Source organism: Moschus berezovskii, chromosome 16 (assembly GCF_049115385.1).
Source record: "Moschus berezovskii isolate FMDL1 chromosome 16, NW_MosBer_1.0, whole genome shotgun sequence".
In the NCBI taxonomy this organism is placed as follows: domain Eukaryota; kingdom Metazoa; phylum Chordata; class Mammalia; order Artiodactyla; family Moschidae; genus Moschus; species Moschus berezovskii.
In genome coordinates this window covers 35,085,101-35,108,843 of record NC_142475.1, presented here as the reverse complement: position 1 = coordinate 35,108,843, position 23,743 = coordinate 35,085,101, and the positions used below count along the sequence as shown (strand labels likewise).

Here is a 23,743-nt window from a genome sequence, read left to right as displayed (position 1 = left end):
TTTATGGCTGCAGTCACCATCTGCAGTGATTTTGGAGCCCAGAAAAATAAAGTCAGCCACTGTTTCCCATCTATTTGCCATGAAGTGACGGGACCAGATGCCATGATCTTAGTTTTCTGAATATTGAGCTTTAAGCCAACTTTTTCACCCTACTCTTTCACTTTCATCAAGAGGCTCTTTAGTTCTTCACTTTCTGCCATAAGGGTGGTATCATCTGCATATCTGAGGTTATTGATATTTCTCCTGGCAATCTTGATTCCAACTTGTGCTTCTTCCAGCCCAGCATTTCTCATGATGTACTCTGCATATAAGTTAAATAAGCAGGGTGACAATATACAGCCTTGACATACTCCTTTTCTGATTTGGAACCAGTCTGTTGTTCCATGTCCGGTTCTAACTGTTGCTTCCTGACCTGCATACACGTTTCTCAAGAGGCAGGTCAGGTGGTCTGCCATCTCTTTGTATTCCCATCTCTTTCAGAATTTTCCACAGTTTATTGTGATCCACACAGTCAAAGGCTTTGACATAATCAATAAAGCAGAAATAGAGGTTTTTCTGGAACTCTCTTGCTTTTTCGATGATCTAGCGGATGTTGGCAACTTGATCTCTGGTTCCTCTGCCTTTTTTAAAACAAGCTTGAACATCAGGAATTCACAGTTCATGTATTGCTGAAGCCTGGCTTGGAGAATTTTGAGCATGACTTTACTAGCGTGTGAGATGAGTGCAATTGTGCGGTAGTTTGAGCATTCTTTGGCATTGCCTTTCTTTGGGATTAGAATGAAAACTGACCTTTTCCTGTCCTGTGGCCACTGCTGAGTTTTCCAAATTTGCTGGCATATTGAGTGCAGCACTTCCACAGCATCATCTTTTATGATTTGAGATAGTTCAATTGGAATTCCATTACTTCCACAAGCTTTGTTTGTAGTGATGCTTCTTAAGGACCGCTTGACTTCACATTCCAGGATATCTGGCTCTAGGTAAGTGATCACACCTTCATGATTATCTTGGTCGTGAAGATGTTTTTTGTACAGTTCTTCTGTGTATTCTTGCCACCTCTTCTTAATATCTTCTGCTTCTGTTAGGTCCATACCATTTCTGTCCTTTATTGAGCCCATCTTTGCATGAAATGTTCCCTTGGTATCTCTAATTTTCTTGAAGAGATTTCTAGTCTTTCCCATTCTATTGTTTTCCTCTATTTGATGATGATAATAACAGTACCTTTCCTGTAAGTTTTATCAGATGTGTCTTATAAAATACCTCCAATTCTCCCAGCCATATTTTTGTCTGGACTGTTGGCCATTTGTTGAGTCCTAGTCTTGACAGAGGAGCCTGGTGGTGGGCTACAGTCCATAGCACTGCAAAGAGTCAGACACGACTGAGCAACTAACATTTCATTTTGCAGCCTTGACTTTGGCCAGTGACTCCAGTAGGTCATGTGGTTCCTTCCCCCTTACTGTCACTGCCCTGGGACCGTGCATGCATGTGTGTGTATGTGCATGCTAAGTCACTTCAGTCATGTTCAGTCTATAGACTGTAGTGTGCCAGGCTCCTCTGTTCATGGGATTCTCTAGGTGTGAATACTGGAGTGGGTAGCCATGCCCTTCTCCAGGGGATCTTCGCCACCCAGGGATTGAATCTATGTCTCCTGCAGATCCTACATTGCAGGTGGATTCTTTACCACTGAGCTACCGGAAGCCCCGCCCTGGGACTGTACCATCTAATTAAGCGTTTGCCCACAAGTCTTCCTTTAGATTCTGTATCCTAGGGCACCTGGACTAGGACTTGGGCTCATTTTGAAGAAGAAATATGATACTGTGTTACCGGTGCTCAGCCCTGTAATACACTCGGCATTCGATAAATGTCAGCTCCTTTTCTAAGGGGATGTTGTAAATTGATGGTTTGTCTTCTGTGCGCTGGGGTCAGACTTCCTTTTTTGTGACCTCAGGCACATTATTTAACTCTGTGCTTCAACCCTTCCCTTCAGTAAATGGAAGAAATCCTAACATCTAACTGGTTTGATCGATAGTATCAATCACATAGTTTGATACTATACATATAAATGTACGTACAAAGTGGGTATATGTGGTAGGTGCTTGATAAATGTCAATAATTCTTGTGCTTTGTATAATTACTTACAAACATTTCTTAGCTTCCCCACTGGACAGGGAGTTTTTTTTTTTAATATTTATTTATTTGTTTAGCTGCATCAGGTCTTAGTTGGGGCATGTGAGATCTTTCTCTGCAGCGTACAGACTTCTCTCTAGTTGTGGCATGTGGGTTAGGTAGTTGGGGCACACAGGTTTAGTTGCCCCCTGGCATGTGGGATCTTGGTTTCCCAACCAGGGATCCAACCTGTGTCCCCTGCATTGGCAGGCAAATTCTTAACCACTGAACCACCTGGGAAGTCCTGACTGGGAACTTCTTGAGCTTTTGTCATTTCCTAGTCATGTCTGTTCGTTCTAGAAGGGCTTGGGCTCTTATAGTAGCTAAATATTTCTTATACAAGTTAACAAGGGAAACCCAGCTTACTCTGGATTGACTTTGTAAGTACAGGCTCCTTTCATGCTAATTCGTGGAGCATTTGGAACTCCAGGTATTTGAGAGAGAGCCTCTAGTTTCTACACTAGAATTTGGAAGTGACTGGCTTATGGGCGCTTAACTTTAGTTGATGAAGCAGGTTCAGAAAAAAGAAATGGATTCTTTTAAACCCAGTGGTTGGGCCCATAACAGGGGAAGGAAGTCCTGTCCTCCTCATTCCCATTTTAAATTTCCACGTCTAGCCCTGAGTTTAAAATTGATGTGTGGGCTGCTTTGGCTGGGAAATTCTGTTTTGAATTTATAGGCCTTGTCTTTGCAGCTCTTCCCCTGTAGGCTTAACAAGCGAAAGGTCAGGACATTGCTAAACTGGCAACTAATGGCTTCTGTGTTAGTCAATGGACAAGGAAACAGTGTCAGGAGAGTTGCTTCAGGCTGAGATTTCTGAGCCCTGTGCATACGGGGTTGCTGATTGCTTTTATATTTTATTTTATTTTGAAAGCCTGAGGTGGTGGTGGTGGTGGGGGGACAAACACACACTTGAACCAGTTGACAGATGTGTGGGAGCAGAGCCTGGAGCCATTTATGCCGTAGATATGTCCCTTGAGCTCCTAGAGGTGGGTTCTGGTGGACATTTTCCATCCTCTAATGTCCTAAGCCCTCCAATAGCTTCACAGACTTATAAACCAACTCTGAAATGAGGCTTGTCGATGAGCTGGCTTCCAGATGTAAATATAGCTTGGGCTTCTTTGGGAGGGGCGGGTGGGTGAAGGCGTTCTCAGATTTGTGGAGAGCTCACCCTTGGCAGCCAGACTAAATGCCACCCTTTTCCCTTTGCCTCCAGCACCTAACCACTTCCTTCCCTGGCCTTCATGCCTTGAAAGTTGATGGCAAGTGTCTTCTTTCTCTGTCTCCAAATATGAACTGGGAGAGGATGACATGACAGTTAATAAGCCTTTCAGAGGAAGGTGGTGAATGTGAGATCACCACGTGTGCTCCATGTTCACTGTTGAGGTCCTTTCAACCCCAAGACAGGTAGAGTGTAGCGACTGAGGTGTGCTATAGCAGGGGGTCCCCAACCCCCAGGATCTAATGCCAGATCATCTGAGGTGGAGCTGCTGTAATCATAATAGAAATAAAATACACAGTAAATGGAACTGTGCTTGAATCACCCTGAAATCATCCCCACTACCACCACCACCAACCACCCACTGGCTTGTGGAAAAGCTATCTTCCATGAAAGTGTCCCTGGTGCCAAAAATATTGGGGACCGCTGCCTAGGATTGTGATGGCAGATGGAATGTTGAGAACAAGACACAACTTTTCTGTCCCTTAGTTTTCTTATGTATACAATGGGGTTGTTATAAAGATGAAATGAGAAGAACTTGGAACATTCCTCGGCACATAGTAAATATTTAAAAAATGTTGGTTTTTCTTATATCATCATGCTCATTAGTTATTCAATGGAAACCTTAGCACAGAGGTATAAGCTGTAACTGTTGTAGGGTAGTCTCTTTGGTTTCAATTTTCCAGCTGATCCCCCAGACCCTCACCACACACACAGGCACACACATACACACGTAGAAACCCACATACACTCACCTCACCATACCTTATCCTGGAGCTCCCCAACTCTTATTCATATACTAGCTTTACAGTTTTCCTTAATCCATGAGCCACATGTTCTTTTGTTTATTTAATATTTTTCTTCAAATCAGCTTACTTTTCAATTTAATGAAATTATCTTTAAGTAACTCTACTACTACTCCTTATTGCTGTAGCTATGAATATATATGTGTACATGTTTTTGCTTCTCTAAGCTAAAGTGAAGACTAGAAAATTTTAAAAATTTGTCTCTGCACCTCCTAAAATGACCTGGCGGCCATCAAGTGGTGTGTGTCCCATGCTTGAAGCCACTGCTCCCTCCTTCCGCTCCTTCCTGGCCTCAGAGCACTGACTCTCCACGCTCTGCCTTTGCATCTACTGAGCCCTCTGTGAGCCCTCATTTCTATTTACACTCGGTGGATTCCTGGCTATCGGGGTCACTTCTCCAAGGTCTTCACTGCTTTTCCAAGCAGCCGGTTACTGCACCCTCTGATTTCCTGGGATTTCTCTTAGCAGGCCAAGACTGATGATCCAAAACTTGGCCATGGTCATATTGGTCTCCCTGCGACTTTGAACTCCTCCAAGACAGAGGGTGTATCTTACTTACCTCTGGCCTCCCTTTGACTGGCAAGGTGTCTGTACACAGTAGGTGCCCAGTAAGGGTGAAACCAGTGAATCCGCACTGATGGGAAATGGCAGCCTTTTATGTTGACGGGTGACATGGTGGTTCAGCATCCTTTGTGAAGGCGAGGATGCAGGGGGGAAAGCCTCCCCAACACAAGACTCTCCATTTACATCTCTTTTCCTGATTCCTTCCCTCCTGCCTGTCCCCCCACCTCCCAGGTGATGAGCAGCCGTTTCCTGCCCTACGACAACATCATCACAGACGCTGTGCTCAGCCTTGATGAGGACACCGTGCTTTCAACCACGGAGGTAAGCAGCCTCTCAGGAAGTGTGGCGGGCCCACAGGCAATCACCCCAAACCCCAGGGTGCCGGCACCTGCTCTGCCCTTGCCTTGGCCAAGCCCAAAACATCTTGCAGAGCGCCCTGCAGAGTGGGTTTGAATCAACCCCGATGGCGGCATTTTCTCCTTGTGTGCTCTGCTAATTGGCTCCTCATTTCCCAGGCTGTGCCTTGCCTCACCCCCAGTCTGCCCTCCTGTTTTGGGATTTGTTTTTAAACGGCTCAGGTGTGGGCAGGTGTGCAGAAGGACCCAGAGGAGGTGGGTGGGAGTGCCCGTTCGGTATTTTCTTGAAACCACACAATCCAGAGCCCTCATCTTTCACGATCCTCCTACTGCCATGCGGGCGTGTGTGGCCTTTGTTGGAGAACACTATTTCTGGGTTCTAAAGGCAGCTTTTCCATCTTGGTTGGAAACACGCGTTTTCTTTCACCCACACGAGAGCAAACAGTTTCACTTGAAGGCTGAGATGGAGATCCCTGCCTTTTCAGATGTTCAGGTATTTGTGCCAAAAATAAGATTGCATAGAGCCACGTGTGAGGGGGAGAGAGAGAAGGTGAAAGATAGATATGATAGAAAACCAGTTTTTACAACTTGAATGAGTATTGATCTCTGAAACCTCACTCAAAACCGAAGAGGGGACCAAAGTCAGTTACACAAAAGTGTAGCAGGTCGGAAATACATCATTCAGGGTAGCTGCTCAAAAGCGTGGAGACTTAGCTACTCACCCCCTTCCCCTTCTTTCATTCCTTTTTATTCATAGGAATAATTTTATTTAGATATTATCTTCTTAATGTAAGCATAAGCAATTAGCAGCAGACATTTTCCTGGGTGCCAGTCTGATTCTAACGGCCTGCTACCCCCATACCCAAGACTCATATTAACCTGGGCTGTTGGTTTCCGCTGCTTGTCAAATTCCATGAATGTTTCCCAGTTTCCATCCAATGGAGTTGAGCAGATGTTCTGTGGAAGGGCAACCAAAATCACCCCCCTGGGACACATGCCCTGGGTCAGATCCTTTCTATGCAGGTCTGCCTTGGTCAGATCCTTTCTATGCAGTGTAAGCCCTGTAAATACTTGGTGAATGAGTGATGCTGGGGAGATGCGTGCTTCAAGGATTAAAGTGTGAACACACAGCCAACTGTGTCACATGTGAGGCTGCAGGAGAAAGATGGGTCAGGGTGGGGGGCGGAGAGCAGGGGGAAAAGATGCTTCATGTTCAAAGGGAATGACAGCGATGGATGCAGGGAATGGGACACTCCAGCTTGCATGTTTCTGCTGCTTCCTGCAAAGGAAGCTGGCACCCCCGGTGCACATTCATTCAACAAGTATTTATGGAGGGCTGGCTTTGTTCTGGTCCCTGTGCCAGGTACTTTGATTACACAGTTCCTGCCTAGAGCCAGCAGAGTCCTGGCAGCAAACAATTCAAATCAAGTGATTCAAACGAAGGGACAGAGGATGACTACGGAATGGGGTTAAAGGACCCCATAGGAGCTGATGGAGAGGCACCTGGGGAGTGGTGAGAGCAGGAAATAGCTTCCAGTTCTATGCCTGAAGGAGTGAAGGAAGGGAATAGTGTTTTTAGAGTCCCTGAGAACAACCTCCCTGGTGGCACAGTGGTATAGAATCCACCTGCCAATACAGGAGACACGGGTTCAATCCCTGGGTCAGGAAGATCTCCTGGAGTAAGAAGTGGCTACCCACTCAAGTATTCTTGCCTGGAAGATCCCATGGACAGGGGAGCCTGTAGGACTAGAGTTCACAGGATTGAAAAAGAGTTGAACATGACTTAGTAACTAAACAACAACAGCAGTTCCCGAAAGGAGGAATGGAGAAGAAGCAGCTGTCATCCTTTAAGAACTGTGATCATGGAGGGTTGTGGCACCTGCCAGGACTCTGGTGCCAAAGCCAGGGCTTACGGGGAGAGCAGGGGAGAAATACTGCCCTGCCTCTGTCCCACCTTCTTTTCCTGCCAACGACTACCATTGACCTAACCCAAGCAGCCAGCAAGGAAGCCCATGCAGTGGGTACTGACAAAGCCCGTGCAGTCCATAGAGTTCCATTGTCTCAGGCATAGGGCATGGCAAGAAGGATGGCGAGTGGATCTTGGTGAGCGGACAGAGGAAAGGCAGCACACTGTCATGGCGGAACGGATAGTCAAGACCACAGCACACACCTACATCGTTACCCTAGGACCAGAAGCATTGATTCACCTCTTGTCCGCCCCTGGGCACAAGGCCATCATCTCATGCTAGGATTTGTTTCCCCCTGTCCCACGGTGAAATAACTTCCAGCTGCTGTGATGGATCGACGTGCTAGTGGATATCTTTTCAAAGAACAGCAGTTCCAGCCTCTCAGCGCACGCCAGGAAGAACATGTGTTGTATGTGGAGCAATGAGAAGTCAGCTTGGCTTGACTATGAGATGTAAATTTAAGAGGCTGGCCCTCTAGTTTACTTTGTGACTGATCAGTAGCACAGTTGTATTCCCCAGCATGGTGGAGGACAAAGATTTCTGTTTTCTCTTTTAGGTGAATAGATGTTGGTTCATTTTATTTCCTCTCTAAGGATCCTTAGCTTGTTTAAATGCCTCTCTGTGGTATTAAGGATAGATTTTTAAATAGCGTCCTGTAAAGGGTATTAGACAGAGTTGGTTTTCTAGTTATTTACATTTATCTGGATTGCTGCACACTCTCAAAAGAACACAGATGTTGGTTTTTAAGAGAAGAGGCCATAAGCTGACCTTTGCCTCCTTTGATGTGTTAATGAGCAGCCTGAAAAGAGAACTATCACAAGCATCATAGTTTTATCGGAATTTACTTTTGAGTTGCTTTGAAATGACTTGAAACGGCTTTGAGATAGGAAGGAATTCATGTGATGAAAACACCCCATCGGGTTCTATAGTAGTTGCCAGTGTCTGCGTCTCCCTTTCAAAGGATAATGGAAAACCCCAAAGAGTGCTGACAGTCGGGCTGTTTCTTTGCCAGTGGACTGCATAATGCACTGTGCCACCAGTTGGCACCATTAGTTGTGAATGCCAGTGAAAATGCTCAGGTTTTCACGACCTGCTTTCTATTTTCTGACAAATACTGTCCACTCACCTGCTGTATTTTAACTTTGAGGTGCCCCTCGGCCCACCATACTTTCTTAATGTGTATCCCAACCCCCTGCTTCCCCTTCCATGGCTTCCCACCATGGTTCAGTGGTAAAAAATCTGCCTGCGATGCAGAAGACGCAGGGACACAGTTTCAGTCCCTGGGTCGGGAAGATTCCCTGGAGGAAGGCAGGGCAACCCACTCCAGTGTTCTTGCCTGGAGAACCCATGGACAGAGGAGCCTGGTAGGCTACCAACCATAGATAGGGTTGCAGAGAGTCAGACATGACTGAAGCTACCGAGCATGCACACACAAACTATATTGTTAAGGTTTTTGTATCTTGAGTCAGGGCACCAGACTAAATTCTTCATAAAGTTTTAAATTCATGGCTGTTTACAAAAATTGTGTCTTCTAACTAAGCCCCAAGAATTCAGAGAAAAAAGGACCCTTGCAGATCACTCAGACTGGTGTTTCCTAAACCTAGGATTTCACTGACCTGTTTACCTAGAATGGTGCTTAAAAACAAGCAAAAAAAAAGAAATATAGGCAGTTTAAAGAAAAAGATTAGCTAAGTCATTAAATGTATATTATGGTGAGAATGTGGCAAAAGAAGTGACAGTGGTAATGAATATGGTGAAAACTTGGGAAATACTTATCTTTAGGCTTATTTGCTTTGTCTTGTAATTGAGGTAAAATGCACAAGGCATAAAATTAACCATCTTCAAGTGGTATTTAGTACCTTCCCAGTGTTATACACTTATTACCTCTACTTCATCCTGAAACATTTTCATTATCCAAAAGGGACACCCCATAGCCATTAATCCATCACTCCCTCTCTGCTGGAGCCACCAGCCTATTTTCTGTCTCTGTGGATTTGCTTTCCCTGGACCCTTGATGTAAATGGAATCACACAGTATGGGGCCTTTTGTATGTGGCTTCGTGCACTCAACACAATGTTTGCACGGCCCGTCCATGTGGTAGCACGCATCAGTAGTTTATTCCTTTTTAGTGCCGAGTAATATTCCACTGAATGGATATACCATATTTGGTATATTTATTCATGAGTTGATGGCATTTGGGTCGTTTCCGCTTTACAGCTGTTGTGAACAGTTATTTGCTCTGCCTTCTTTTGTTTTTGGCTGCACCATGTGGCTTGTGGTATCTTAGTTCCCCGACCAGAGATTGAATCCTCACTCTCAGCAATGAAAGCACAAGAGTCTTAACCACTGGACTGCCAGGGAATTCCCAACTTATCTGCTTTTAAACCCCTGGGAGGTCAGGAATTGGACTTAAGCCACCATCACAATGCCAAGGCTTGAAATATATGTGGAATATGTGAAATTTCCATTTGCTTTACTTACAGGGAAAAGGTTGCTGATGGACATGTAACCTGTATAAGAGAAATTGTTTTCCACACTGTTGCAACAGAGCTAAAAGTGAGGCTATGATAACAGTCTACACTGAATCTGAAACCAGATGGCTTGAGTTCACATCTTGACTCTGCCACTTAGTAACTCAGAAAAATACTTGAACCTCCATATCCTTAGCTTCCCCCTCCTCTGTAAACTGGAGACTATAAAACTACCTACTTCTCAGGGTTATATTGAGGATTAAATGAGTTAAAATATGTTACCTGTAACCGTGCCTGTCGTATTATAAGCATTACACAATTATGAGCATTTCTGTCACTTTTTTTTTTAACTTTCTGTGTATTGTTTCATTATTCATCAAATAATCATGGAAAGTCAGAAGTGAGTGCACACATTTGAAAACGGACTGTTCATTTGCTAACTACAAATGTTTGTAGCAGGTTCAGAAGTACCTGCTTTGGGTAATTTTGAACACTAGGAAGTCACATGGGCAGAAGAGCCTGGTGGGCTGCAGTCCATGGGGTCGCGAAGAGTCGGACACGACTGAGCGACTTCACTTTCACTTTTCACTTTCATGCATTGGAGAAGGAAATGGCAACCCACTCCAGTGTTCTTGCCTGGAGAATCCCAGGGATGGCGGAGCCTGGTGGGCTGCCGTCTATGGGGTCGCACAGAGTCGGACACGACTGAAGTGACTTAGCAGCAGCAGCAGCAGCAGGAAGTCATTTCACTGCATTTCCTTTAAAATAATCCCATGGCTTTAGTTGGCCTTGTCCCCACTTACTCCTAGTGATTTTTCACTGTGGATACATTTCTAAATTTCCCTTGCATTGAGCGAGCATCTTCACCCTGAGAGGCCTGAATTTCTGCTCTTGATGATACGTGCTCTTATTCCTGTTAGAACTTGTGTGCTTTTTAAACATCTTTTCTCTGGCTTTTAAGTGGATGCCTTGATTTTAGTCACTATGGCTTTGCTGCGTGCTGGTAATGTTACATGTTATATATTCATATGCTGGATGTATATAGAAAATCTGTTCCAGTTTATAAAACAGATGCGTTTGTTCCTCCCACCCATGAATGGTCACGTGTCCTTTGTGGGGCAGTGGGGGTGGGAGAAGCAACTGACTTTTTTTTTTTTTTTAAGCTTGAACAGACTGGATTTCTATAGGACATATCGGCAGTGTTTTGTTTTGGTTTTTTCCTTCTTTCATTTCCACGCTAATCTGAACTTTAACAGAAAACATTAAAAATGTGCATAATTATGGGGCAAAATGTCAAGCAGTCAGTTTAATTTGCTGATGAACACATGGAATTAATGTTTCCCAACAGTCCCAGGATTTCACGTTACGAATTAGCAGGGGGAAGGTAATGTTTTGTTGACATTTGTTAACACTGTTGATTGCTTGTTTGGCTTGTGTTCTGCCTGCAGGTGGATTTTGCCTTCACCGTGTGGCAGAGCTTCCCCGAGAGGATTGTGGGGTACCCCGCACGCAGCCATTTCTGGGACAACTCTAAGGAGCGGTGGGGCTACACGTCCAAGTGGACGAACGACTACTCCATGGTGTTGACGGGAGCTGCTATTTACCACAAGTGAGGAGCCTGGACATCATTTTACACGGTTCCTTATATGACTTTCTGGCTGCTCCAAAAATTGGAACTTGGGCCAAGTCTTGTTAACAACCTTAGTGAAAATTAGTCTGCATCCCTGTTTGAGTTTTGTTGATGTGGTTAACATGTGTCTTTGAAACCAGTAAAACCTCTTGGCTTATTGCATCGTTAGAAGTGATGGTAGATCTGCATCTTCAGCAAGTCTATGTGGAGACATCCTCAGGGTGTGTTGAAGGACTGAATGTGTAGAAGAACAACAAAGTAAATACTTCATGGAGCACTGCCCAGCATGATTCCAGGGCTTCCCTGATGGCTCAGACTGTAAGGAATCCACCTGCCATGTAGGAGATCCCAGGTTTGATCCCTGTGTCAGGAAGATCCCTTGGAAAAGGGCATGGCAACCCACTCCAGTATTCTTGCCTAGAGAAGCCCTTGCACAGTGGACCCTGGCAGGCTATAGTCCATAGAGTCACAAAGAGTCTGACATGACTGAGCAACCCAAGCATTGTTGTCGGTGCTTGGGATTTACTACTGAATAAAATAGCAAAAAGACACAGGTCTTGTTTCTAGCAAGGGGAGACACAATATATATAATAATTCTATAATATGTTAGGACATAAGTTTTACAGCAAAAAGTCAACCAGAGCAGTATAAAGAATGCTGCTGCTGCTGTTGCTTCAGTCGTGTCCGACTCTGTGCAACCCCATAGACGGCAGCCCACCAGGCTCCACCACCCCTGGGATTCTCCAGGCAAGAATACTGGAGTGGGTTGCTGTTTCCTTCTCCAAGGCATGAAAGTGAAAAGTGAAAGTGAAGTAGCTTAGTCTTGTCCGACTCTTAGCGACCCCATGGAATGCAGCCCACCAGGCTCCTCCATCCATGGGATTTTCCAGGCAAGAGTACTGGAGTGGGGTGCCGTTGCCTGCTCCGGCATAAAGGATGGGGAATACCAAAGGTGGAAAAGGGGCAGGTTGAGGGGTGTGGGGTGATCCTCCCTGAGCGGGTGAGATTTGAGAGGAGACTTGAGAGGCGGAAAGGAAGTTAGGCAGGAGAGTACCTGTCGGAAGAGTGCTCTGGTGTAGGGAGCAGCTGGAATAGATGCCCTGAGGCAGGAAGCTGGAGGAATGTCCAGAAGATCAATGTGACCCCAGTGGACTGAGGTGCAAGCAAGTGAGAGAGATCATGGGAGCCCAGGTGCCAGACCCTACTGTCCATTATGAGGACTTGACTCTCCTCTAGATAACATGGGAGCCAGTGGAGGGGTGTGAGGAGAGCAGTCTTTCTTACGTTTTAGGCATCCACTGTGAAGGCTGTGATGAGGACAGGCTACAGGGGACCAGGGGAAGTGCAGGGAAACCTATTAGGAGGTGACTGACCTTATCTAGATAAGAGGTGATGGAGTCTGGATTAGGAGGGGAGCAGCAGAGGTGGGAAGTAGTGATCAGATTATGAGTGTATTTTGAAGATGCTCCAGCATCATGTCCTGACAGACCGGATATAGAGTTTGATGACTCAGGTTTTTTGGCCTGAAGAACTAAAAGGGTAGAGTAAGCCATCAGTAGAGCTGGGGAAGAGTGTAGATGGAACAGGTATTAGGGAAGATAGAGGAGTTCAGTCTTGGGCATGTGAGGACATTGAAGAGAGTGTTTTAAAAAAGGCCAGGGATGGAAATAAACATTTTGGAGCCACTCCAGTGCTCTCGCCTAGAAAATCCCATGGATGGAGGAGCCTTGGTAGGCTGCAGTCCGTGGGGTCACTAAGGGTCGGACACGACTGAGCGACTTCACTTTCACTTTTCACTTTCACGCATTGGAGAAGGAAATGGCAACCCACTCCAGGGTTCTTGCCTGGAGAATCCCAGGGACGGGGGAGCCTGGTGGGCTTCCGTCTATGGGGTCACACAGAGTCAGACATGACTGAAGTGACTTAGCAGCAGCAGCAGCTGTTTACCTGGATTTGGTCTTTAAAGCCAGGGGACTCAGGTAAGATGGACAAATTCGTGAGTGTAGAAGGCTAATGTTCCTGACTGAGTCATTCTTGAAATCCCGACTCCTTTGTAAGGTGAACATACCAATCTCACCCTAGTCTTTCTTAGTTAAAAAAAAAAAAAAAATAGAGAGAATCCTGTCATCTTGGGGATGGAGTTGGAAATGCATAAGCTATAAGCATTTGGGGTGACTGAATCTTGATTTCAAGATTCCACCTTTTTCTTCCTGCTGCCACACTCAGCGAAGCTGATTCGATCAAGTGATTTTTCCTAGAAATATGTGCTATATACGCATGTGTGCCTGCTAAATCACTTCAGTTGTGTTCGGCTCTTTGCTACCCTATGGACACTAGCCCACTAGGCTCCTTTGTCCATGGGACTCTCTCCAGGCAAGAATCCTGGGGTGGGTTGCCATTTTCTTCTCCAGGGAATTTTCCTGACCCAGGGATCTAACCTGTGTCTCGTCTCCTGCACTGGCAGGTGGGTTCTTTACCGCTAGCACCATTACTTTTGAGTAATATGTGCTATATATACCTCTCCAAAAAAATAGTAGGGTGAGAAATAATTCAAATTAATTGTGTGTTCTCCATAATGATTGACCACCAGATTAATAGCTCTAACAGTGATGAAATACATGGCTTAGAGGCCCCCAAAATGGAATGATTATATTGTTGGAACCAGAGTTATGGGATAGTATTGAATACAGCTCTGATTAAACCAATAATTAAAAGTGTAAAGCAGCTTGTAATGATATGTGTAAGTAACTTATTTTACATCTAAGTTTCTAACCAACCAGCCTGATTTTAAAGTTAGGCTGAGCAGACAATATCTGCATCTGTGGGTATCTCTGTACCTTGTTTCCTTGTCTGTAAAACAGGGATAATAATAGTACCTACATCATAGGTTCCTTATAAGGATTAAGTGAGGAATTTCTTAGAAGGCATTTTAGAACATTACCTGGTGTACAGTAAGTACCATATAAATGATAATTGTCATCATCATGATCATCCATGATGTGTTTAGGGATTCAAAGAATGGGTATGTGTTTTCTGTCAAAGAAGACCACCTGTTATTATACAGTGATGGCCCCTCCTGATACCTGTCTTTGGTTTTTACAGATATTATCACTACCTTTACACCCATTACCTGCCAGCCAGCCTGAAGAACATGGTGGACCAATTGGCCAACTGTGAGGACATACTCATGAATTTCCTGGTGTCTGCTGTGACAAAATTGCCTCCAATCAAAGTGACCCAAAAGAAGCAGTATAAGGAGACAATGATGGGACAGGTAAGAGAAGGAGACCTCTCTCCTTTGCTTGGCTCACTGGTGGCTCAGTCTGCAGTAATGAGGACACACTTTGCTTGTAGGAAGCATAACGAGGAAATCCCAGGAAATAAACCACATCCAAAAGCCCCGAGGGAGCATATGGTTGGCACATAATTGGGAAGATGAAAGTCAAGGGTATCTTTATGTCAAGAATATAAAAGCTCTCTAAATTGGTGCAGCCACTATGGAAAAAAGTATGGAGTTTCCTTAAGAAAACTAGAAATAGAGTTACCATATGATCCAGCAATCCCATTCCTGGGCATATACCCAGAGAAAACTCTAATCTGAAAATACATATGTACCTCAGCGTTCATAGCAGCACTGTTTACAATCACCAAGATGTGGAAGCAACCTATATGTCCATCCACAGATGAATGGATAAAGAAGATTCTTTATATGGTGGAATATTATTCAGTCATGGGAACAAATGAAATAATGCCATTTGCAGCAACATAGATGGATAACCTAGAGATTATCATACTAAGTGAAGTAAGTCAGACAGAGAAGGGCAGATATCATATGATATCTCATAAGTGTAAGCTGGAAAAAAATATATATATACAAATGAACTTATTTATAAAACAGAAACAAACTTCTGGTTACCAGAAGGGATAGTGGTGGGGGAGGAAAGATAAATTAGGAGTTTGAGATTAACATATACACTACTTTGTAGTGGACTCTTTTTTCCCTTTCATTTGTAAGAGAATAAGAATGAGTTTAGGATTTCAACAGTGTTTCCATTCACAAATGTGAGCACTTGCTGGGATATAGGGGGTCTGGCCTTTTGAAGATGAGCAGGTCATTCAGAAATAATCTACAGGCTCATCCCAAATAATAGGAGCAAAATGGAATTCCCTAGGGCTTCCCTGGTGGCTCAGACAGTAAAGAATCTGTCTACGATGCAGGAGACCCTGGAAGGGAATGGCAACCCATGCCAGTGTTCTTGCCTGGAGAATTCCATGGACGGAGCCTGGTGGGCTGCAGTTGGTAAGCTGCAGTTGCATCGAGTTGGACATGACTGAGCGACTATCACTTGGAACTGTCCACTCTGATATGGACTCAACTGGTCAGCTGAATCTGATACTGTCTCTGACTTACCAAGCAGAGTTCCTCTAGTACCAATGGTAAAGAATGAAGCCTGGGGAATTCCCTGCCAATTCAGTGGTTATGACTTCACCCTCCAATGTAACGGGTATGGGTTAGATCTCTGGTCAGGGAACTAAGATCCCACGTGCCCTATGGCCAAAAACTAAAACATAAAACAGAAACAATATTGTAACAAATTCAATAAAGACTTTTAAAATGGTCCACATCAAAAAAAAAAAAAAAGAATGAAGCTTGAGTTCTGCCCCTTTCTAGCCTTGAACAAACAATTTTAACTTCCTTGAACCTGCTTCCTTATCTGTGCAGTAGAACTGTTATTACACAGGTAGATCACTTGATCAGGTTGTTGCGAGGCTCAAATGAGCTCATGGAAACACTTTACAAATAGTATTTTGTTTATTGCTTTGCTGCTCCAAGGTAATGACCTCTGTGTTTACCTTCGGTGGTTACTTTCAAGCATGTTGACACTTGTGGTTTTATAGTGACTCTGAGTGATTCTCACAGCAAAATGTACCTTCCTATGAAAGTATTTTCTGACAACTTATGAGGATACAAACATGTTATACACACATACATACATATATATATATATATGCATCATTAAATAATCACCTGTTGACGTTAGTGAGTTCATGGATTTTTTCCAACATAATTGGGCAGCCCACCTTTTCCTTGTTTCATACAAAGATGAAGACATTATCCTTCGTTGGTCCATTTAAATTTCAGCCCCGGGGTCATTTATGGCTTTCTTTTAAATCAATGTCAGTCATTTAAATAATCTAGACCAGTCTCAAGGTCAACATGGAGAATGAAGAGATGGCAACCATCTTTCTACTTACTCAGAATCAATCAAGTTCACGGGAGGGCTTTAAAAAATTATCTTTGAAAGCATACACACATTATGAGTCATTGTATTTACCCCCAAGTGCAAAAAGAAGTTTTCTGTTAAGCGACCACAACAGCTAAAGATCCATTGGTAGGTCCTTCATGGCCCAGAGACTGTGCCAGTGCCTGTGGATCTTTGTTTGGGATGTTGGGGAATGTGGCAGGTCTGGGGAAGGCATCTGGCAAGGCTGAAAATCCGGACCTGTGCTTGCATCTTCACCAGCCACATGGATGGGTCAGCCATCGTGGCCAGGCCAGACCCAGAGCCCTAACGCATGCCCACTGCGCCCAACTTCATTTCCCACCGTGTGTCCCTCTCACCTGGCACCCAACTCATCATCTTCCTTGTTTCTCTCCCTTTCCCCAGACCTCTCGGGCTTCCCGCTGGGCTGACCCTGACCACTTTGCCCAGCGACAGAGCTGCATGAATACGTTTGCCAGCTGGTTTGGCTACATGCCGCTGATCCACTCTCAGATGAGGCTGGACCCCGTCCTCTTTAAAGACCAGGTCTCTATTCTGCGGAAGAAATACCGAGACATCGAGCGGCTTTGAGGAACCCGGCCGAGTCGGGGAGGGGCTGCGAGAAGGGCTGGAGGACAGGGTCAGCTGTCTCTCTGCCGCGTGCAGGTCCGCTCAGCAGCGGAGCCAGATTGTGCCAACCATCCAAATAAACTAAGATGAACAGAACGACAGAAAAAAAAAATGGCCAATGGAAACTCTACTCCTGACTCGGGGGACTGCACAGGACTGCTCCAGATTCACCTCACTGGCTTCTATGTCCCAAGACTAGGTTGTGTACAGTTTAATTATGGAACATTAAATAATTATTTTTGAAATGATTGCTATGCAGGTTTAAACTTTTTTAATGATCAAAACTATTAAAAACCAGAGTTCTTTCTTTAATCAAAATTGTGTTGGTTGTGAATATTTCAAAGCTGCTGCTCCTCACCCTACAAACAGCATTACTGTGGGTCACCCAGAGTGCCCAAAAGTTACAAAAAGCTCAGACTCCATGGAAAACACCCTGAGTCAGTCTCCCCTGTGTCAAGAAATAGCCAAGCATACCTGAGACAAGTTCACTCTTCAGCTTTGCCAGTGCAGATCGCTTTCCATTTTGAATTTGCAGATCCACTTGAACTTGTATCTCTAAAATATCACTGCATGAGAGAAGGTATTATGACCTCCAAGTAGACAGTTCTAACTGAAAACTTTATATTTGGGAAGTACTGTCATCTTTTTCACTGGGAGAGGTGGGGGAGTTAGTATCAAGAAAACATTAGTATAATTAAGAAATGTGCAGTTTGCACAAGGAACCATGCAAACAATTCACCAGCATATTAATGAGGTGGAAATACTGACCCATAATAGTTATCCAGTGCTTTTCAGGGAGATGGGCAAGATTACACATTCAGCCACTGACACAAGTCTACTTAACATTGCGAAAGGCTTTGGCCTAAAGGCAAAGAAAGAATGAATGTGCTGGTGGCACGAGCAGAAGTCATAAGACAAGTTCTTTGGTGGTTGTGTGACCCTAAGTTTCAGAGTCTTTACTATTGAGAAAGAAATGATGTCTAAATTCTCAGCACTGAACGTGAGGACTGCTGAGGAGTGTATCTCACCATTAGGACCCTGAAACCACTTTTAGCCAAACATTGTTGTGAGCAAGAATCTGACAAACAAAATAATCAGGAACAAATGTGAAAGCCATTTTATTTCATTTTAATTTTTAAATCTGTAGTGTGGATGTGCTTTTTCTGGAAAAGAGTATTTCTTTTCCTACAAATGCTGCTTTGGCTTCTGATTATTATAAAATTGCAATTACAAGCTGAATACACACACACACATAAAATTGCAATTACAAGCTGAATACACACACACACACACACAAAATTGCAATTACAAGCTGAATACACACACACACAAAATTGCAATTATAAGCTGAATACACACACACACACACAAAATTGCAATTACAAGCTGAATACACACACACACACACACACAAAATTGCAATTACAAGCTGAATACACACACACACAAAATTGCAATTACAAGCTGAATACACACACACACACACACACAATTGCAATTACAAGCTGAATACACACACACACACACACACACAAAATTGCAATTACAAGCTGAATACACACACACACACACACACACACACACACACACACACACACACACACACACACACCCCTTAAGAGATGGAGACTTCTGAGATGAAATGCTTGCTTCTACTTGGAAGAAGCAAGAAAGAATAGAGAAGAGAAAGACCTCTTATGCTAAATAAACAAGAAATACTTTAAATTTTTTTGCCCCTCAACTATCATATATCTCATAAATTTTTTCCAGTATTGGGTGAGAAGAAAGTTTCATCACAGAATTGTGTTCAAATGACTTCAGGTGTCTGGCTTAGGTCAGTGGAAACCGTAAATCCAGGACACTTTAACTCATCCTTGTATTGTAGACATCTGGAAGAGAAAGAGAAACTTGCAAAGATAATCAAAAGAGGGTGAGAGAGATGACTCAGTATGCTATCGAGTAGACAGGGCAAGATCCAAAGCCCACATGTCCTGATTCTGTGTTGTGAGTGGTACACAGGCAATGAACTTCAGTGGAAGATGGTCTTTTCTCTGCAGCCTTGTGACTCAAAAGAGCTCCCTAAATCTCTCATTCAACTTGACCCAGCCATAGCCCACTCCCATACATATGACTTCTGCAAGTGACTATGTCTTAGGTATTTATTGAAAAATAATTCTTAGGTTCATGGTACTTGAACTTGTTTCCTTCTATAACATGCCCAAATATATTTCATGCTATTTAAGCTGTATCACTCAGCAACCTACAGGGTTGTCAATTCATCCTTATTCATCTAGCCTCTGCAAATTTGTATTTAACTTTTTCAGTTCAGTTCAGTCGCTCAGTCGTGTCCGACTCTTTGCGACCCCATGAATCACAGCACGCTAGGCCTCCCTGTCCATCACCAACTCCCAGAGTTCACTCAAACTCATGTCCACTGAGTCAGTGATGCCATCCAGCCATCTCATTCTCCGTCGTTTCCAAATAACCCCTATATCTTATCTTTCTTCTTTGCAGAAATGAATGCAGTGTTTTGTTCAATGACCCTAAGTCGACTTGAAACTCAAGTTGTCGTCTTGGCTTGCAGATCTGTGTCCCTCATTGTACCAACCAGTCACATGGATGGATCTAGGGAACTGCTTTTCCATATTTATGTGTCATAAAGTTCACAGGGCATATTCTCCACAAACAATGTATGTTACATGAGAAAAAAAAAGGTAATTATAAATGAAAGCAGGGTCTAAATACTTTTCAGCCACTTGAAATCTCCATGGTTTTATTTCATGTCATTCTCAGAGCACATCTCTTTAGAATGCTGGCTGGCATGTTATTTTCCCATTTGAAACCTACAGCTGGGAATTGAACAATGCTTAGCAAATCAGCGAGGCCCAACAGTAAGATGTAATTTTAATTCACTTAGGCAAGAGCTGTATTTCACTGCAGCAAGTTGACAAATCATAGCCATCTCTGTAGGATGTCAGGAGTTATCTCTCAGTCAACTTTAATGATAGCCAGGGGTCTCAAAGTCGGCCAACATGAATTGGGAAGGAGCCAAGACCAGAGAGTAGAGTGCCAACCACGTAATGAATTTCATGCAGAAACTCCATAGAGGACTCAGCCACTTATGATTCCCTTGCAGTAGCTTTTTCCAGCTCCACATTAGGACATACAATCTTAAAAATATGTTTTGTTTTGTTTTTTTTACTCTGGCTTATGTATTCATTTGAGAAGGCTTATAAGAATCAAGTTTACATATACATGAACCATATCACCTTTGTTGGAAAAGCAAAATGACCCAAAATTGAGGCTGTAGAGAAAAAGCCATGAAATAATCATTGTAGTCATGTCATAAAAGATAACCTAGGTAGGACATACCTGGACATACCATATTAGTACACTTTCTAATAGGATGCTTCAGAAGAAGAGAAATATGCCAAGTGGAATTTTATGTGCATGACACTAATTTCTTCTTGTTCCAAGTGGTGCTCAAAGAAGGATCAATCTCAATTGCTTCCTTCAGTTTTTCTTTTGGGGTGATTTTTGGTTTTGATTTACAGTAGGCTATGTTAGCCTTTATTTAAACGATTCTGGAAACCTGATCATTTGAAGGAGTATTATGCTAGTTCAGTTCCATTTAGTTCAGTCGCTCAGTCGTGTCCAAGTCTTTGTGATCCCATGGACTGCAGCATGCTAGACCTCCCTGTCCATCACCAACTCCCACAGTACTCAAACTCATGTCCATTGAGTTGGTAATGCCATCCAACCATCTCATCCTCTATTGTCCCCTTCTCCCACCTTCAATCTTCCCTAGCATCAGGGTCTTTTCAAATGAGTCAGTTCTTTGCATCAGGTGGCCAAAGTATTGGAGTTTCAGCATCAGCATCAATCCTTCCAATGAATATTCAGGACGGATTTCCTTTAGGATGGACTGGTTGGATCTCCTTGGTGTCCAAGGGACTCTCAAGAATCTTCTCCAACACCACAGTTCAAAAACATCAATTCTTCAGCACTCAGCTTTCTTTATAGTCCAATTCTCAGATCCATATATGACTACTGGAAAAACACAGCTTTGACTAGACGGACCTTTGTTGGCAAAGGAATGTCTCTGCTTTTTAATAAGCTGTCTAGGTTGGTCATAACTTTTCTTCCAAGGAGCAAGCATCTTTTAATTTCATGGCTGCAGTCACCATCTGCAGTGATTTTCAAGCCCCTCAAAATAAAGTCTGACACTGTTTCCACTGTTTCCCCATCTATTTGCCATGAAGTGATGGGACCAGATGCCATGATCTTAGTTTCCTGAATGTTGAGCTTCAAGCCAACTTTTTCACTCTCCTCTTTCACTTTCGTCAAGAAGCTCTTTAGTTCCTCTTCAATTTCTGCCATAAGGGTGGTGTCGTCTGCATATCTGAGGTTATTGATATTTCTCCCAGGCATCTTGATTCCAGCTTGTGCTTCTTCTAGCCCAGCTTTTCTCATAATGTGTTCTGCATATAAGTTAAATAAACAGGGTGACAATATAGAGCCTTGACATACTCTTTTTCCGATTTGGAACCAGTCTGTTGTTCCATGTCCAGTTCTAACTGTTGCTTCTTGCCTTGCATACAGATTTCTCAAGAGGCAGGTCAGGTGGTCTGGTATTCCCATCTCTTTAAGAATTTTCCAGTTTGTTGCGATCCACACAGTCAAAGGCTTTGGCATAGTCAATAAAGCAGAAGTAGATGCTTTTCTGGAACTCTCTTGCTTTTTTGATGATCCAAGGGATGTTGACAATTTGATCTCTGGTTCCTCTGCCTTTTCTAAATCAAGCTTGAACATCTGGAATTTCACAGTTCACATACTGTTGAAGCCTGGCTTGGAGAATTATGCTAGTAGCCTTTCATAAAGTTTATTGAACTTTAATTAGGGGTGAGCGAATAGTTCTAGATACTGTTAGGTGGGGGGAAAAAGAGCTCTTAAGAAGTAATGAAATTTTAATCAAACCTGTTTAAAGGGTGGGGGTAAGGAGAAGACTGCCCCGGCAGCTTAGAATCTGAATAAGACTTGTCTTACAGATGCAAGAGCTGAGGCAAACTTCCCAGCTCAGGTCTTCCTCAGGTCTTCCCTCAGATCTCCAAGAGCTCCAGGTTTAAAAAGGACCAGTTATTACCACGAACTCTCAGATAAAAATGGCTCTGCTTTCTAATAGTTAAGATCATTGACACGCAGCCAGTATATCAGGGCTTCAGTTGCTCAAGTGATTTCCCTAATTTCCATTGGCTGCAATGAGGGACAAGAACCTTTCAGGTGGCTCTGTCATTCTTGGCCCAATTTAACCAAGAAAGCTCTTTTGCTGCTGGCCTCATTCTCTCAGGCATGGTTGACAGAGACAAGGGTTTTCTGATTTCAGTTCTCAGTGAATGAGTATTAACACCAGCCTGTGCCTCCTTCCATCTTAGAACTTCAGCAAGTACATATTCAGTTACTCCCTGACTCCAAGTCTCCTTTGAAAGAATGGGATCAAGCATCTAAGAACACTGTCTCTCCTGTCAGTTCAGTAATGCTGTCCAGAGGCTGTGGCTGGAAAAGCTGCTGTTTATAATATAATCTCGATAAGGAAAGTGACCCCTGAAAACCATCTCTCCTTTCACTCTTTCCAAAAATCAAAGGACTTTATTGCTCTAATTTTTATTTAGTAGGGGAAATCTGTAGTTGTTACTAATTTAGAGTTCTAGGATGTTTCAGGGGCTTCCCTGGTGGCTCAGTGGTAAAAAATCTGCCTGCAATACAGGAGACTCGGATTCTGTCCCTGGGTTGGGAAGATCTCCTAGAGAAGGGAATGGTTACCCACTGCAGTATTCTTGCCTGGAGAATCCCATGGACAGAGGAGTCTGATGGGCTACAGTCTATGGGGTTGCAGAGTTGGACATGACTGAGAGACTAACACTTTCCCGTCTCACTTTCATGCTCCCTATCAGGAGCCTAGATGAACTACCCGAATTTGGGCCTCCATTGCCCAGAGGAGAGGGAGGTTATAGTATTCTCTGGAAAAGTGACAAGTGGGAACCATCAAGAAAACTGGCAGATTAGCAGGGTCTCACCTTTGTTTAGGGTGACCTGGTGGCTCAGACGGAATCCGTCTGCAACGCAGGAGACCTGGGTTCGATCCTGGGTCGGGAAGATCCCCTGGAGGATTAAATGGCAACCCACTCCAGTATTCTTGCCTGGAGAATTCCATGGACAGAGGAGCCTGGAAGGCTACAGTCAATGGGGTCACAAGGAGTTGGACATGACTGAGCGACTTTCACTTTCACCTTTGTTTAAAATCAAGTCAAGCTAGCCTTTCAGTCAGTCTACTTTTATAATGATTTACTTTTTAGACCTCAAAGGCCATTTGATTTCTGCAGTAGTTCTCTGTTCTTCTTTTACAGGAATCCATCCCTTCCCTTTCAGTTATAATTATTATGACAATGAAGGCCATGCAGATGAACTGTTTACATGTAATGAACCTTGTATATTCATTCTGAGAAAAAGATATGTATAGGATTGTTGAGGAGTAAAAGAAAGACATGGGAAACTGGAATTCTTTTAGGTGGCAAGTTGTAAATAAGAAAGAAGTATACCTTATTTTGTATACGATGTACCTTTGGGACAGTTTTCTAATATGTTGCCAATGTTTTTTAGTATGATCACAGGTCTT

General features: G+C 43.6%; 1 protein-coding gene across 1 annotated transcript in view; it reads left to right on the top strand.

Annotated features, from left to right (window-relative positions):
- EXT1 (exostosin glycosyltransferase 1) overlaps nt 1-17,397 on the top strand; it is a 321,068-nt gene extending 303,671 nt beyond the window's left edge. The window contains exons 8-11 of the mRNA XM_055431618.2: nt 4,984-5,073; nt 10,995-11,155; nt 14,279-14,450; nt 16,846-17,397. Of these exons, the coding sequence (XP_055287593.2) occupies nt 4,984-5,073; nt 10,995-11,155; nt 14,279-14,450; nt 16,846-17,031 (609 nt within the window). The 3' untranslated portion in view covers nt 17,032-17,397. The remainder of the gene's footprint in view (nt 1-4,983; nt 5,074-10,994; nt 11,156-14,278; nt 14,451-16,845) is intronic.
- The last annotated feature ends 6,346 nt before the right edge of the window (nt 17,398-23,743 follow it).